Source organism: Acanthochromis polyacanthus, chromosome 2, assembly GCF_021347895.1.
Source record: "Acanthochromis polyacanthus isolate Apoly-LR-REF ecotype Palm Island chromosome 2, KAUST_Apoly_ChrSc, whole genome shotgun sequence".
Classification (NCBI taxonomy): Eukaryota; Metazoa; Chordata; class Actinopteri; family Pomacentridae; genus Acanthochromis; species Acanthochromis polyacanthus.
In genome coordinates this window covers 19,723,698-19,739,639 of record NC_067114.1, presented here as the reverse complement: position 1 = coordinate 19,739,639, position 15,942 = coordinate 19,723,698, and the positions used below count along the sequence as shown (strand labels likewise).

Below are 15,942 nucleotides of genomic sequence, written 5' to 3'. Positions count from 1 at the left end.
TACCTGTATGATAATTCAGTCAAACGCACAGCACAATATTTTACTGGTTAGAATTTAGAAGACAGTGAGCCCTCCATTCAAATTGTCGTCTTGACAACTAGTACTTAAGCTGTTTTAAACCTACTCAAAAAACTGAGGGTGGACTCAAGTGAAACTCCTTTAAAAGAATTGGGTAGGTGGTCATATACAGCATGAATGCCTGTGAATGCATGTGCTACAGTAGTTGTGCATGAATATCGTCATCTTGAACTGAAACATTACTCATTTCAGAGACTATAACAGAATGAAACACAATTGTTTCACACATTTCAGTGAAAGGTTTGACAGTGATGGTCTCTCCTGAGTAAATGTCTCTGATGTTTCAGCAGAAGTGTGAAGATAAATATCAGTAAAAGTGGAGAGGTGGGTGTCATAGCCACCATATTTTAACACATACTGTCGGTAACAGATTGCAAGAACTTGGATCTAGATTAACCCTATGTGCCCAATGCTATTAATAAGGGTAATTTCACTACATTTACTTTACTACATGCTGTATATTCTTTTCCTCAGAACAATCTGTTCCGTTTTCACATGCATCTCACCATAAAAAGATGGCAACAGAAATATATTTTCCGAAATGCGTAAGACAGATAGGGGAGACTTGGAGGTAGGGGAGAAGGGGAATTGCTCAGTGCCTAACGGAAATAAAAAATATCATTATTTTATTCACTGAAGTGTGCATATACTGTCGTCTATTTGCAGAGCCACATCGTCAAGAGAGAACCAGGCAACCGTTTCAGATCTATGCAATAATGAGTCCATGACTAATTCAAACAAGTGTAATGGGAGTGGAGAGCTGCATGCAGATGGTAAACATGATTAAATTTGATGTAAATTTGAAATAGTTTTTCTCGGCAACATTTTTGTTTCACAGACAAGCACTTGGCATCACTGGAAAAGTCAAGATGTGCAGTTTCATTCATATGCCCTACACTTTGCTACAATGAATACTTTGAGAGAAATTCAAGTGAGAAAAAGGAATGTGAGTTTGGACACAACATTCACATAAGGAATCTCTTAATATCCTACGATCTCTTTGTGTGGAGTAGCATTCCTATCCAAGCCAGTTTCTCTATTTATATTTTAAGTAAAAAAATGTTGTACATGCAGACCTGAACATCTTTTCAAAAACCCCAAGAGCCACTGTAGGGGATTGTTTTAAGCAGCATTCTGCAGATTACTGATATGAAAATCCACAATCACCTCAGACACCATCCCTTATTTTCTTCGAGGGCCCAGCTCTACAAAATGTCACAGCTTTCATCCACACCTCACCTTCATGACCAAAGTGGTTTTGATGGCTGAAATTGCCAAAAGATTTACGGTTTCACCCGAATTCACCTATTCAGTCTGTGTCACAGGAGGAGCAGGTGGTTTTAACAATCTGAATATTGAGTCAGGATTGTTTTACCAGAGAGGACCTGCAGTAATTCTGCAGCGGAGGATGTGTAATATCTGAAGAGAGGGATCCACTGTGGCAGTGCCACTTTAATAACTGAGCTGGCACTGCAAGGCAGCTTACACACATACAAGACGGACACACACACACACACACGTACACACACCATCACAGTTTGTCAACCTTTCTGCCCTGAGCTCTGACTGCACACACCCTCGCTGTCACACACTCACAGTCACCTACAGTCATCACCTAAAGGAAGCAGATGGAGGTCAGCTGGGAGACAGAAAAGTAGAGGTCAGCAGGTGCTTTGTTTGGTGCTTCCAGCCAGCCTCTTCATTATATACAACAGTAACAATGAAATATGCACAAAGGAAGAGCGAATTTGGTAAATCCAAGCTGAGGAATGAGTGAGGAGCCATTTTTTTTTACCATAGAGATTGTACTAGAATTTATGAAGGGTGATTCATTTATTACAACAACTCTTTTATACATACAGCATGAAAGAAATGTGAGCTGTCTTAGGCCATATTAAATGGGCTGTATACTTGTTGTACACTTGCTATTCTTTATTAATGGTGGTTACAGTAATAACAACCTAGTGTAGTTACCCTTTTGGTAATTTTAGGTCTTTGGACTAAAAGTATAAAGTTTTTCTGATAGTGGCTTTAGAGGAAACTCATGAAAAATTGAAATGTTCGTCCTCTGGAAATCATGAATATTTCATGTAAGCTAATTAAAGTTCTGTCTTGTAAATGTTTATATTTTCTTGCCTGCAAGGGGAAATGTTGGCCTGACGGTGGCACTAACGCACATGTCTGTGTCACCAAAGATATTTTGAGAAATTCTTTAATACCAAATTTGGAACAGTATGAAGAGTACATACCATTGCCTCAGATCAGCTGAATGTCTAGATTACCAGCTGCATTTTGCTGACTGAAAAGAATTCTTGACGTTCCCAGGCAAATATCCTCCAATAGCATTTTTGTACGTATGAAGATAGAAGCATCTGTCTGTGGTTAAAAGAGTGTTAACTTTCAGAAAGCTTTCGTCTTCCTAAACTCTTCGGTTTAGGAGTCGTAAAGATTATATTTCTTTCTAGAAAACAGCAGCACAAAGGGACAGAAAGTGGTTCTTTGCACACTCTGATTGAAAGAAAAGGGAGATAATTTTCCATTCACTGAGCTGCATATACCATTTTTGAATAGATGAGAGAATCTGAAGGAAATGAGGCCGCAGGGAACAGTGTTTTAAAAATACTGCAATAAAACATACAGAAGCTGCCTGACTTCACAATGAGTCATCTGAAAATGCTTTTAAATTTTTTATATCTAAGAATTCCATCTGAAAATGTTGCAGGAGACAGACATTTCTTGTGACTTAAAACAAAATAAAGGCCCTCTCAAAAATGTAATCGAAGTTCAATGTAATTTATTTATCATTCGTTGATGACTTTCACTTCAGTAACAGTAATTATTTTATAAGCTGAGATGTCAGATTATTTCAAATGAGCAATCTGTCATTTTGGAGGCAAGTCAGTTTATATTTGCTTATGCAGTTATGCTTTTTAATGCAAATCCAGCCTCTGGAGGCCTCGTCGTGGTGCCACATGACTTGACACATTAAAAATAAAAAGGATTTACTGTACCATGTATATGTATGCTGGTGCATGTTTTAATGTGTGCTATTCTTGTGGCATCACAAAGGCTGGACCAAAGCCGTACCACTACTGACTTTGAAATATGCTTCATCTATTTGCATGGCATTTTTGTGCCTTGCAATCTGTGCATTATGGAAAGGTCTATAAAGAGACAAAACAACACAGAAGCTGCATTCAAATGAGGCTAAACAAGGTGAAGTGTTTAAATTTCTGTGAGATCTAGAAAATCTTTGACTGTCTAACGGGAAGAAAACATGTCTAATTTTGCCTCTACACCAGCATTTCAAAATCTTCACCTAAAATACACAAATTGATAGTATTATGGTTATAGAAAAATGTCAGCAAAGACAAATCTGTGAGGCACTCAGTATTAATTAACCATTATTAGCATCTACAACTGGCTGTATGAAGATTTTCCCTTTACTTCAACTGACTGAGGTACCGAGGCTCATATTGTACGTGTTCCATCTACAGTCTCTGGTTTAAAGAGGGGAACTGAGAAACCAGTGCCAGAATGTCATAAAGTAATCTTCCATGCAGATCAAACTACCCAGATATGACTCTGTGATTTCATGATCTTACACATTACAAACCACAGACGCAGGTGACAGGAACATTCCGGGTGCATTGGACAAACACAGTTCACGCACTTCCATGAGAAATTCCTTTTCCTTCTGCATCCCTAAACATTCTCACCACTCTTCTAAATTTTCCTCTCACTCACAAAGCAGATGTGTACAGCACTGCCTCCTTTCAAACATGTTAAACTGCTGTATTTTTAATTACAGTACAATGTGATTGCTTGTGCAGTGTGAGTCTATACATTCACATCATCCATCCATCCATTTTCCTCTGCTTTCTAGGGTCAGGAGTGACAGCAAGCTATGCTGGGCACTCCAGATGTCCCAGTAATGTTTTCCAGTGCCTATAGGAGCCTTGCCAGATCAGAGGAGATACTCTATCTTTCCAGCAAGTTCTTCATCTGCCCAGGGGTCTCCTTCTAGTTCCAAATGCCCAGAAAGGCACCAAAGAAGGTGCCCTGGAGACATCCTTGTCAGGTCCCCGAACCACCTCAGCTGGCTCCTTTCAATGCAAAGGGGCAGCCACTCTACTCTGAGTGCCCTCCAGACATCCAAGCTCCTCACCTTATCGCTACAGCAAAGTCCGATCATTTTGTATACATGACCTCATTCTTTCGGTCTCTACCCAGAGCTCATGGCCATAGGTGAGGGTTGTAATGTAGCTTGACTAGTAAATCAAGAGCTTTGCCTTCCAGCTCAACTCCCTCTTCACCGCAACGGTCCAGTACAACACCTGCATTATTGCTGATGCTGCACCCAACCATCTGTCCATCTTGCGCTTCATTTTCCAGTCACTCAAGAGCAAAATCGTGAAATATCTAATATTGCGTCACTTGGGGCAGCAGCAAGTCTGCAGCGCTGACAGAACAATCCACTGCTTTCCAGCAGAGAGCCATGGCCTCGGACTTGGAGACGATGACTCTCATCCCACTTGGCTGTGAAGCACCCAGTGTGCGCTCAAGGTCATGGCCTAAAGAAGCCAACAGAACCGACTCATGCGCAAAAAGCATCTCTGAGGTTTGCGAACCGAACACCCCCCTCAACCTGACTGTGCCGTGAGAGGACGAACAAGAATACTCAGCATCTACCAGACAAATGTGTAATTTAGTGCAGAGGATATGAACGCAGATAGAATCTAATTTTTTTGTTACATACATAGTTGTACATGGCAGAGTAAAATGTTTTGTGTATCTGATCCGGCTTGTACACACAACACAAAGTAATAGCGCAAAAGAGACAAGGAGCACACAAAACAAAGAGCCTGCACAGGCATGGACAATATATACAGAAATTTTAAAACAGTCTTTACAGCCTGAATATGAATGATTTAACATCTGTAAATATAAAGCGTCTACAGATTAGGATAAAAACATAACGTGAAATTTGTGGCATTGTGGTTGTGATGTATAAATACGAGAGTGCAGAGTGACTGTATGTGGTGGTGTAAAATGTGCAAAGTGTGCATGTGCAAAAACGCATGTAAGAATGTGTGTGTATGTCGTGTATAATGTGCAGTGTGCATGCAGTGTGTACGCTATGTGCAGTGTGGATGTCTGTCCAGTAAAGTCTCACTTTGGTTGTACAAGGACCAGATGGCTTGTAGCAACAGTCCCCCTGGGTACACACTCGTAAGCCTTCTTCAGCTCCACAAAACACACGTGGACTGGATGGTCAAACTCTAATGACACCCTCAGCAACTCTGCACGAGTGAAGAGCTAGTCCACCGTTCACAACTCATACCCTCTCGGATCCCTGAAGTCTTTATTCAGTGAGACGTTGCCATTGCATTTCATTGCACAGCTTTATAACAGATAATGTGACTGACTGAGAAGATAATGATTAATTGCCACACCCATTTTATTCATATTCTTTTACCCACACTCATAATGTGCTACACTTGTATGAACAAAAGTACTAAATGTGCTAAAACATATACATTCACATGCTGTTGTACGTGTGTGTGTGTGTGTGTGCGTCTTTGTGTCCTGCTGGTGGTAAGCAGTGTGGGCTGTCCTGAGGGAGGAGTAGGCTCAAGGTCCCTGGTGAGGATGTCATCTTGTCTGACGCAGCCCACAGGGACAGACAAACTCACAGGAGACTCACTCACTCTCTGCCTCATTGATTTAAATGCCGAGGATATTATGATGAACTGTCGCGGCTAACCACAGCTTTTTCATCCTACAATTACCATTTAGTGAATATATCTATAGGAGTGCAAGGTTAGACTGATTTGCTCAAGACAAAAGGCTGAGGGACCAGAATGGCAGCCAAGGCCAGTGTAGTTTTCTCTCTGACATAATTCCTTCATCTTGGCTTATGACCCAGTTCTGTCAAAGGTTCTTCTAAGCTGTATCACAGGGGCCTACTGACACAGCTCTGCTAAAACAGAGTCCACAGAGACTAACTTCCACTGATGTGACTCAGGCCGAAATATAATGAAATGGGACGCAACCAGACCCGTGACTCACTGATTTTAAGGGTGCACTTTGGATTAGTGCGTCTGCATTGAAATACATACTGCTATGTTGTGATCCGTCTATAATCAGTGCAGATTTGTTTAATATACTGTGTTAAACCAAAAACGCTAACATAATACATTATACAAGACAGTGTCATGAGTTTTTTTTAAAGATGGCATATATAACATTATTTTTTAAGTGGACTGACAGAGTGCATTACATTCAATGGAGAAAATTTATTAAGAATTTATGGGATTTCCATGTATGAAATCATTATATTGACCGCAAGGCAAAAACGAGACCGCAGTGCTCTATAAAATCTATCAGTATAGAAAGGCATAAGCTGTTAGCTTAGGTACAAAGTGATCAAAATTGCATGTGCAGTTCTGAGCTGAGAAATGAGACGCATGGCTTATTTAAAATCACACAGCAGCACACAAAGTGTAGCCACGCCCCAGTCTCATAAACATCTTTCTTAGGTAACAAAACTCCTACTGCTGAGGTGCATTAATGGAAATTCAATTAAAATATTCTATGGAGTGAGGCAGTTCCAACAGGCTGAAGATGAGTTAATGGGCTGCTGAGGCACTGGATCTTTAATGACATGCTCCAGAGGCCACCGCCATTAAACAGCTATACAGTGGATATACAGCATGAACTGTAAAACTTAATCACAGAAGGAATCTGAAGTCTAGAAACAGCACAACTTACTGTCTTCTTTTTGAAGCACTCTGTTGCTGAACAGAAATGCTCACTTTTATCAACGGCTGACACCTTCTGGTTGTTTATTACTCCACCAAGGAATGCAGCGGACTTGGGTGACGATCAGCGTACATGAATCCGTTTGTGCACAACACTACTCAAAAATGGACAAACGGATTAGACGAAATTTTCAGGGAAGGTCCGAAATAACAGAAGGACCACCTCATTAGATTTTGGCAGTGATGCAGCTTATAGTCTGGATCCACAGATTTGGTAAGGATTTCCCATTGTGAGATAGCGGTCAGCACAGCGTCACTGTAATTATGAGAACAAGTGAACGCTGCATCAGTTACCTGCTGACGATCACGACTGCGATCCTCCTATAAATCCACGGAAAAATTTATTCAATTGTGGGGGTGTTTCCGAGTCCCATCAATTCCTGCCGCCTGCTACATATTTAGGTCATGCGAGTCGGTATCCATACATAATGTACACATGCCTGTACTCAGCGCAAGGTCTTATTTTTAATTAAAGATTTAATTCGTCCGAAATGATACAAAGACTGAGCAGCCTTGGTGGAGTACTGCTCTCTCTGACTCCTTTTCTTGTTGCTGACATTCAGCGAGCTGGCTTCAAGTTTCCCGACAGCAGATATAAATTTGAATTGAAATATTAGGTTTTAACTTAATTTCTAAATGAATAAATATAAATCAACTCTACGGAAAACAATTATGATGATTAATAAAGGTCTCAAAACTTTTTTGTCTACAGACTATACTTCTGGGTGTTTATTATGCAGGTATTAGTGAATAAATTAATGAGTTACTGAGTTCAGCTACAGTCAGTCACTGTCTCACATGCTCCGTTTTCTTTTCTGTTTCTTTTTTTATCCTCTCTCACTTTTGGTCTCCCCTCCTACCTCTTTCAGATGCTCTTTGCCTCTCCTCTCTCACATTCAGAGATTCTCACTGAGATGCTAAAATTAGCAGCATCCATTTCTGCACCAGCACTGGCACCAAAGGCCTCGGAGCAGGAAGCAGAGAATGCATCAAAGACTTCATTAAGTAATGCGCGACCACATGCGTGCACACTGACACACACACGCATGCACACACAAATTCTTCTTTTATTCTCATTCATTCCTTCATACTTACTTGCACAGCTGAACACTCGAACAAGCGCACAGACAAACAGGCCTGCATGCACAGACACACACAAACACAGAGCAACAAAGCAGGACATTCTGGCCCGCCTCCTTCAGGGTGTCTCTTTCAGCTGCCCTGCCAATTTCATGTGCCTTCTTACGTAAACTGCTCGCTCTGAGTTAGTTCCATTTGTCTGAATGAGAAAGACAAGCAGCAACCTGGACTGGCACAGTATATCCTCTACTCCCTCATCACCACACACAGTACAAGTAAGTATAAAGGAATGCATCCAATTTGTTAATTTTCCTGCAGCTTTTCTACCGTTTTACTTCTTAACTCCACACACAGCTGTTCAAAAAAAACAAAATCACTGAAGATGCTTGGCACTATAATGCTGAGGACATGAAATGTGGCCCTAGCAAAATTTAAGAAACTTTTTTAGTACCGTTCTTACACAGACATTTAATCAAAAGTGACCCAGCTAAGCTTCCTTACCTTCTCTGAGAATAGAGTTCAGCCCGGTCAATAGCTGAGTCTTCCACTAACATTTCCTGTCCATGAAATGTGCAGCTGAGTGATTGTTTTGTGACTGATATTGGTAGAAAGCAGTGAACCATTAGTAGAGTAATCAATCTGCCCTCTGCTGGATTTGGAGCTTTTCTGTCATTCTTATCAGCAGATCCTCTCAAGCTCTGTCAGGCTGGATGGGGACCGTTGGTGCAAAGCCATCTTCATGTCTCTCCAGAGGCATTCGATTGAGTCAAACTCAGAGGTTTTTTGCCGGGCCACTCAGGGACATCTACAGAGTTGTCCCCAAGTCACTCCAGTTATGACTGAGTTCTATGCTTAGGGTCATTGTCCTGTTGGCAGGTGAACCTAGCAGCCCAGTCTGAGCACTCTGGAGCAAGATTTCACTAAGGAAGTATCTAAATTTTGCTGTACTCAGTGTTCTCTCAACTCTGACCAGTCTCCCTGTTCCTGTCGTTGAAAAAACACCCCCACAGCATGATGATACTACCACCATGCTTCTCTGCTGGAATAGTATTGGGTGTGGAATGAGCGATACCTGGTTTTCTGCAGGTGCAATGCTGAAAAGTTCTCTGAGGAGACGACCAGGTAAGTGGAGTGCTGCAATGATGCTTGTCCATCTGGATCCTTCCTTTAACTCCACAGTATCAGTGAAACTCAGGCAGTGACCATTAAGTTACTGTATCTCTCTCCTACCAAGGCTAAACGCCCATCTCTCCTGGTTGCTCAGTTTGTCGGATGGCCAGCTCTCCAAAGTGTCATGGTTTTTTCATGGTGGTTCTATTTAAGAATCTTCCCTCCGAGCTCTGCAGGCAGAGTGTTTACCTTATGGGTTGGTTTTAGCAGTAATGTGCATGTCAGCTGTGAGACCTTATACAGACCCTTTCCAAATCATGCTCAATCAATGGAATTTACCAGCAATTATCAAAGGTTCTGAATACTTATGTAAATGTGATATTTAAAATTTTCTTCTTTAAAAAAAACAAAGATGGAAATACTTGTGAAATTCAGAATTTGCCTTATTATGATGGGTGCTGAGTGTGGACTGACGAGAATGAATTTAAATCATTTTAGCATAAGTGCAACATAACTAAATGTGAATAAAGAGATAAGATCTGAATACTTTCTGGAGGCACTTTATATGCATGTGTTTCCACAACACAGATGCCATATTTTACAACTTAATATTTAAGTAGTGATAAATGTGATGAGGGGAAAACCCAGCACATTGGTCATACAGGAACAGCATATTATGAAGTCTGTGGACAGGATGGCCGGATATTAATGTCAATGTATCATACATCCTCGCATTTTATGGATGCACAGCATCATCACATTCTGCAATAAAAACACAATATACTCAGGATCAAGCAAAAAAAGTGGGTTCTGCTTTCCGAGTTGCAACATCAGTTTTATTTTAATGCAGTTTTACAACCTATAGAGTAAAACACATTATATGGTTTACAGTGTGCATGTTTGCTCCTTACCATTAAGTGTTTTATGAACTGTCAAACTCTCCTTCAATTAACTACTAGCCTGTCTCCACCAAACCAAACCCAGAGCTCCAATGGCCAATAGAACCAACAAGAAATGAGCAATAATTCATGCAAAGTGCTCCTTTGAGGAACATGACAGTCTTGTCCTCATCCTGGCACGTGTCGCTGTGGGCGTGCAGTGATGTACTGACAAGAAGAGGCAAAGCAGGGGAAGAGGGTTCAGGCTCACAGAGCGAGAAAGAGGGTATATGTGACTGAGTGCATCCATGATTCTTGTCTCTTTTTGTAACACGAACACCCTCAGGCAAATCAGACACACACACATAAACACACACACACACACTCCCCAAACCTGCTGTGACAGCAGTGAGTAACACCCTGGGTGGTCACATGCCCAGCTGCCCTGATTCAGATATGCACACATATAAACAGTGAGCCACAACTGCCCGCTGTCTGTTTTTCTTGATTGATTTGGTTAAATGTTGAATGTACACTTTAACAAAAGCCTTGCACTCACTTGAAAATCATCAACGTGTTCTTGTTTCGGTCATTTTATTGAGCCTATACGTGCCAATGCTTAATTAACTGTTTACAAAAAAAAAAGACACTTGCTCTGAAGTAGATGGTGTTAATAAACCTAATAAAGTGGTCCCAAGGGGCTATCTTTTTGATTATCTAAAAAAAAGATACAGGATTGATCAAAATTTGATCTCTAAATGAGTCTAATGTGTGTTATTATGCAGACGACACTCTTGAGTTCTGTTCTGATTTTACTTATGCTGTGTTCTCTTTTCCGAACCTTCAAAGGCATTTTATATCTTCTAACATTTAAGTTAATAAGAGAAAATACACCCTTTTTCGAGTGTTTGGAAAATGCCCATTCAAAAGCCCAGACACACTGTTAGATTAACGTTGAAGTGTTGAGACTTTGTTGCTATTCGTGAGAAAAAAAAACAGAGGTGAAACTCAACTATTAGTGTAGCACTAAATAATTTTTCAGCTATATTATGTTAAGCATATTTTTGCTGATTTTAACTTTATTGGTATTGATGTGGTATAATCTTTAGAATTTTACCATTTTTTAAACTAGATTCTGTGTTACTACAACCTGATGCCACTGCGATGGATTCTCAGAAAAATCTACCGATTTGTTTTACAGCACAAACATTCAATATAAAGGTCACTTAATCACTTTAGTTGCCTGGAAAATCCAGACTGACTTTATTTATGTATTAATATAAATAGAAATAAAGGCAGTCTGGCATTGCGATGATAGGAGACGATTTCAAAAAGGAGGGGCTAACGAATGCAGCTTGAACGAGAAAGAACCAATCAGCCTAACATGGATGTGACGCACAAACAAATCGACCTTGAAGTCCATGTAGTCCAAACAACAATGGCATGCAGCCGAGAAAGTGTCGCGGTGAATGATTACTGCCGTTTTTGTCACAAAAATCTGCGAATACATGGGGTACTCTCAAGTACAACACTTATTTTGAAAAGGCTACGCAACAAAAGACTCCTTCCGAACGATTAGCGGTGTTAGGAATAACTTTAAATCGGAGCCAAACCAAGTCGGTGCGTATGTGTAAAAGTTGCTTAAATTTACTCACACGTTTGGAACGGGATTTTCCTCTGTAGAAACAATGGCAAGAAGCCGAAAGTAACGAGCCATCCACTGCCTCCTCATCGTCGGAAACGTCAAGTGAAAAGATGCAACGACTAACGCCATCCAAAACGCCAAGAGACCACAAAAAGATTCACTTTGGCCCCCCTCCTTTCTCTCTCTCTCTCTCTCTCTCTCTCTCTCTCCTTCTTGTTTTTTCGGCCATGGCCCCCCTCCTCCTCCTCCGGCGTCATCTTTATGGGTAATCCAGGCGCTGAAGATGACGCAGTATTAACTCCCGCCTCCCGTGCTATGATTGGTCGTACCAAACTGGACCGGGAGGGAAACGCGATTCAATTCGCACAATGCCAAACTGACTCTCCTCTATCTCCTAACATGGAGATAGGAGATTACATGGAGATTCAGTTTGGATTTTCCAAGCTATCACTTTAGGCTAGATTAAGTGGAAACATCCTGTTTATGCCAGAAGGTAAAGGAAGTCTGAGGCTCTATAACTTTAGTAATTCACTAGTGTCAGATAGAAGCTGCTGAGACCTAATTTATTACCAGTAAATACCACTGTTAAAGATGTTGCAGTTAATTTGATGAAATATGATGATGAAAGTTCAAAATGATACAAGCAGAATGATGAAAAACAGATTGGAATTAGTGATTTAATTAAAATCTCAGCTCAGATCTCAGATACCTTCAGGCTGTTTAGATCTGCTTATTGCTTGTTCATAAATATATCCATATGTACACTCACTAGTCTGCACCTGTCTCAATGAAATTGAAAAGCACATATTTATATGCACATTCTGGATGCTTTTCCCTGGTGGAAAGCAGATCACATTTAAACCATGCCACATGAAAACATGATGCATGCACAGTGTGTGTGTGTGTGTGTGTGTGTGTGTGTGTGTGTGTGTGTGTGTGTGTCTGCAGTTTGCAGTGTCTTCACATGGCACCTGGTTGCCATAGCAACTCAAGATGGCTCAGCATAGAGAAAGCAGCAGGTATATTCTGCGTAGATGAGGATAAATCACCAATAAGCTCCTTGGTGCTCCTGTGCCTTTCCTCTTATGCACAGTCTGAAGAGCATTTCCAATGTTTGACCTCAATAAGATCACACAGCTTTCCTTCTCACTACTTCACTACTTCTCTCCTTCCTATGGCCTCATCAAAGTAACAATTACCGTGGTAAATTCAGCAAAGATGTGATTCAGAAGCACCATGCACAAAAGGCATGAAAACAATAACAATAATAAAGTAGGACCACAGATGCCATCAGAACCTTCATCTCTAATATGAGGTACAAAACATTTGACATTCTAAACTGTATTGCAAATTGTGATTTTTTTTCTGAATAAATAAGTGCCCTACACTTAAACGAACAAGCATTAGACAAGCGAGATGAATTTGATACATGTGAGCATAGCATGTGACCATGCTATTGTAACAATACACGACATCTGTGTACTGAAGCTTAAAAAGATCCATTGCTTTTCAGGGAAATGACTGTGACAAACTTTATCTGAGTACAACAGAACAACCATAAAAAGTCGTAACCAAGGGGGATCATTTTAACATTCATGCATAACCTCAGTCACTTTAACTCCATTCTGTATTCTACCTCCGCACCATATATCCAGTGGGGTTTGATCTAGACACCACCGGCCTTAAAAACAGCCTCCAGGAGGCATTTACTGCCTTTTGGGAGGAAGGCTGGAGGAAGAGGGAGTAAAGTCAAAAAGCCCACATTCAAATGTGGAACATGTCTTCATGCCAACAGAGTGCATCTGAGATTTTTTGCTTGATCACTGTGCGTCTTTGCTGTCTTTGAAAAAAGACTTATTCATGTCGACAGAATCAATGTTGAACTACCATAGCTTACATGGATATGCATGGGGATCACATTTTGCTGCATATGTATTGTTTGAATTAGGTACTACATAGCTGCCACAAATTAATGGTTTAACACTTCTAAGTAATTAGTGTTAATGGAGGAAACTGACTGATTATCTTGGTTCATGCTGGATTACAGACAGTTTATCATCTCAACTCAAATGCAAACTTCCCTTTTTATTTCTTTACCCTGCACAATGCAGAAAATCCTCTTTATATACTTATTGTATAACACGTCTACAATATAATATAATAAGCTAACATTGTGTTTATTAGGCCATTACAAGGACACAGAAATTGTGCAGAATGCGTACTGCGGTGCACGTTTTACGTAGGTGTTGTGTATCTATAATAATGTTACATTTTGGGGAAAAGATTTGAAACTGACTCACCACTATCAACCTACTACTGCCTACTGAAAGCAATGCTTCAAAGAGCTGCCCACTCATCATGGGTTTAAATTAGGGACACGCATCTCTAACTTCTCCCCCTACAGATCCATCTCAAATATTCAACTGGAAACGACTTTAACCCACAAATGCCCCATAAATAGTTTTCCTTTGCAGTTTGTTTTTTTCCTATTTTCTGACAGTAACTAGACCACATGCACATACCAGGACATAAAAAACCTGAGCAGCTCATCTGCTTCTGATAGTGCCACTGATCAATTGTTCATCTTGATTAAAAGAAGTTCCAGTTTCTCTGTAGGGATCAATAAAATTAAAGCAGGAAGGCATAATCTAGATAGACAGCAGAGCTAACCACGGCCAGACACAGCTGATAAAGAGTGGGACACCAGCCGATAAACAGCACACAGAGGTAACACGGTAACACTTCAAACTTGTCCTGGTGTAGCTACTGAGCAATCAGAGAGCAACGGATTTGAAGTACTCAGCTTGCATTACTGATCATTCTTTATTCATATCAGCTATCTTAATCTCGCGCTTATTCACACACATGCTCCCAAGCAAGTGATAACTGCCTGATCAGCAGCATTACTGACCTTCCATTGCATACTTCATATCCTGGGCAAAGAGGTTCCACGTGATCTCAGCGCTGATCCTGCCCACATTCAGCTCCTGTGGAAACCTGGTGGAATTGAAACGGATTCCAATCAGACTCATTTCCGCATAATGACACGCTTGAGTGGATGCCCTGATGGCTTGGCCCAGCCTGAAATCTCTAACAAATGACTTAACAGATGTGGAAGAGGACATGGTTGGTGAATCTCCTAATCTAATAATCCCCCGCCATTTCCAAACCTAGTTGAATTGGGGCGGAATTGAGATGTATGCACGCGGCTTAAAGATGGGGAAAAGCGCAGGGCGAAAATGGAGAGACTGAGGGTGGCAACCTATTTGGATGGTAATCTGCTATTTTGAATGCCTATAGATTTTCAGTCGGAGCTTGAGTGTGATATGTCAATGCTTTAATTATCCGTATCTTCAGACAGTGACGGGAGGACGGTTATGGATGACAAGGTCTCGGCCTTAGAAAAATCAATTTATCAGGAAATGTTTTACTTTTTTGCGAGTGGCCACCCTGTTCCCCAAACCAAACACTATCTGACAATTTCTATTGAAACAGCGCTCGTCTGCTCAGTCCGGAAGCACAAACCCAAGCGAGCTCGCACACACAGAAAAATCGTCTTCTTCCTTCCTGAACCTGCAGCACAGGCTTTTGTGCAGCAACGGAACAAATACTGAGACCAGAATGTTGATTTGTGCTCCCTGTGGCAACTAAAGAAAAAAAGAATCCCAGAAACAATTGGCTTTGTCGTTCTCCTCTATCTTTCTCAAGATCTTTCTCTCCACCTCGGTTATTCTTCAGCCTCATCCTGCACCCACATGATGTACCGTAGGCGAGGCAGACAATAACAACCCTTCACGGTAAAAAGGCACATAATACCTGCAGCCGCTGTGTGTAACTGTAGATGCTTTACTTGTATGTGGTGAAATAAATGCATAAATCTTCATGGAGAGTATTTCTCCAAATAATCTCTAAAGCTTCTTATGCTTTGCACTTTGAAAAACAACTGCGGCATCCTTTTTTTTTTTCATAATCAAAAAAAAATTCTGCAGATCAGATTATTAGCTTGAATTTTTCAAAGATGGATGCAAATATTCTTAGCAAAGAGCAACAGATTAACGTTTCCCCTCCTTCTGGCTTCAACGTTTATTATTTAAAAGCAACAAGTCCACTCCTGGCTTTATCATAAAAAAAAAACAAAAAAAACATCAGATTTGCTGTCACTCTGGAACTTGACCAGGGAAATGTGGAGGCATTGGGCATGAATATTGCAAATCTATCATTAGACAGTGTAGGAGAGAAAGCTCAGGGCATAAACAGAGTCTTAATAAGCATCGTAAATCACCAAGAAGAAGGAGAAAGGAGAAAGGGGGAGGCATATGAGAGGATA

At 40.7% G+C, this 15,942-nt stretch overlaps 1 protein-coding gene across 4 annotated transcripts in view; it reads right to left on the bottom strand.

The window, feature by feature from the left end:
- LOC110955449 (protein unc-13 homolog C) overlaps positions 1-15,942 on the bottom strand; it is a 115,989-nt gene that overhangs the window by 31,274 nt on the left and 68,773 nt on the right. For all 4 annotated transcript variants that reach the window (XM_051960169.1, XM_051960162.1, XM_051960174.1 and 1 more), the window contains one exon: positions 14,527-14,612. In XM_051960169.1, coding sequence (XP_051816129.1) covers positions 14,527-14,612 — 86 coding nt within the window. The remainder of the gene's footprint in view (positions 1-14,526; positions 14,613-15,942) is intronic.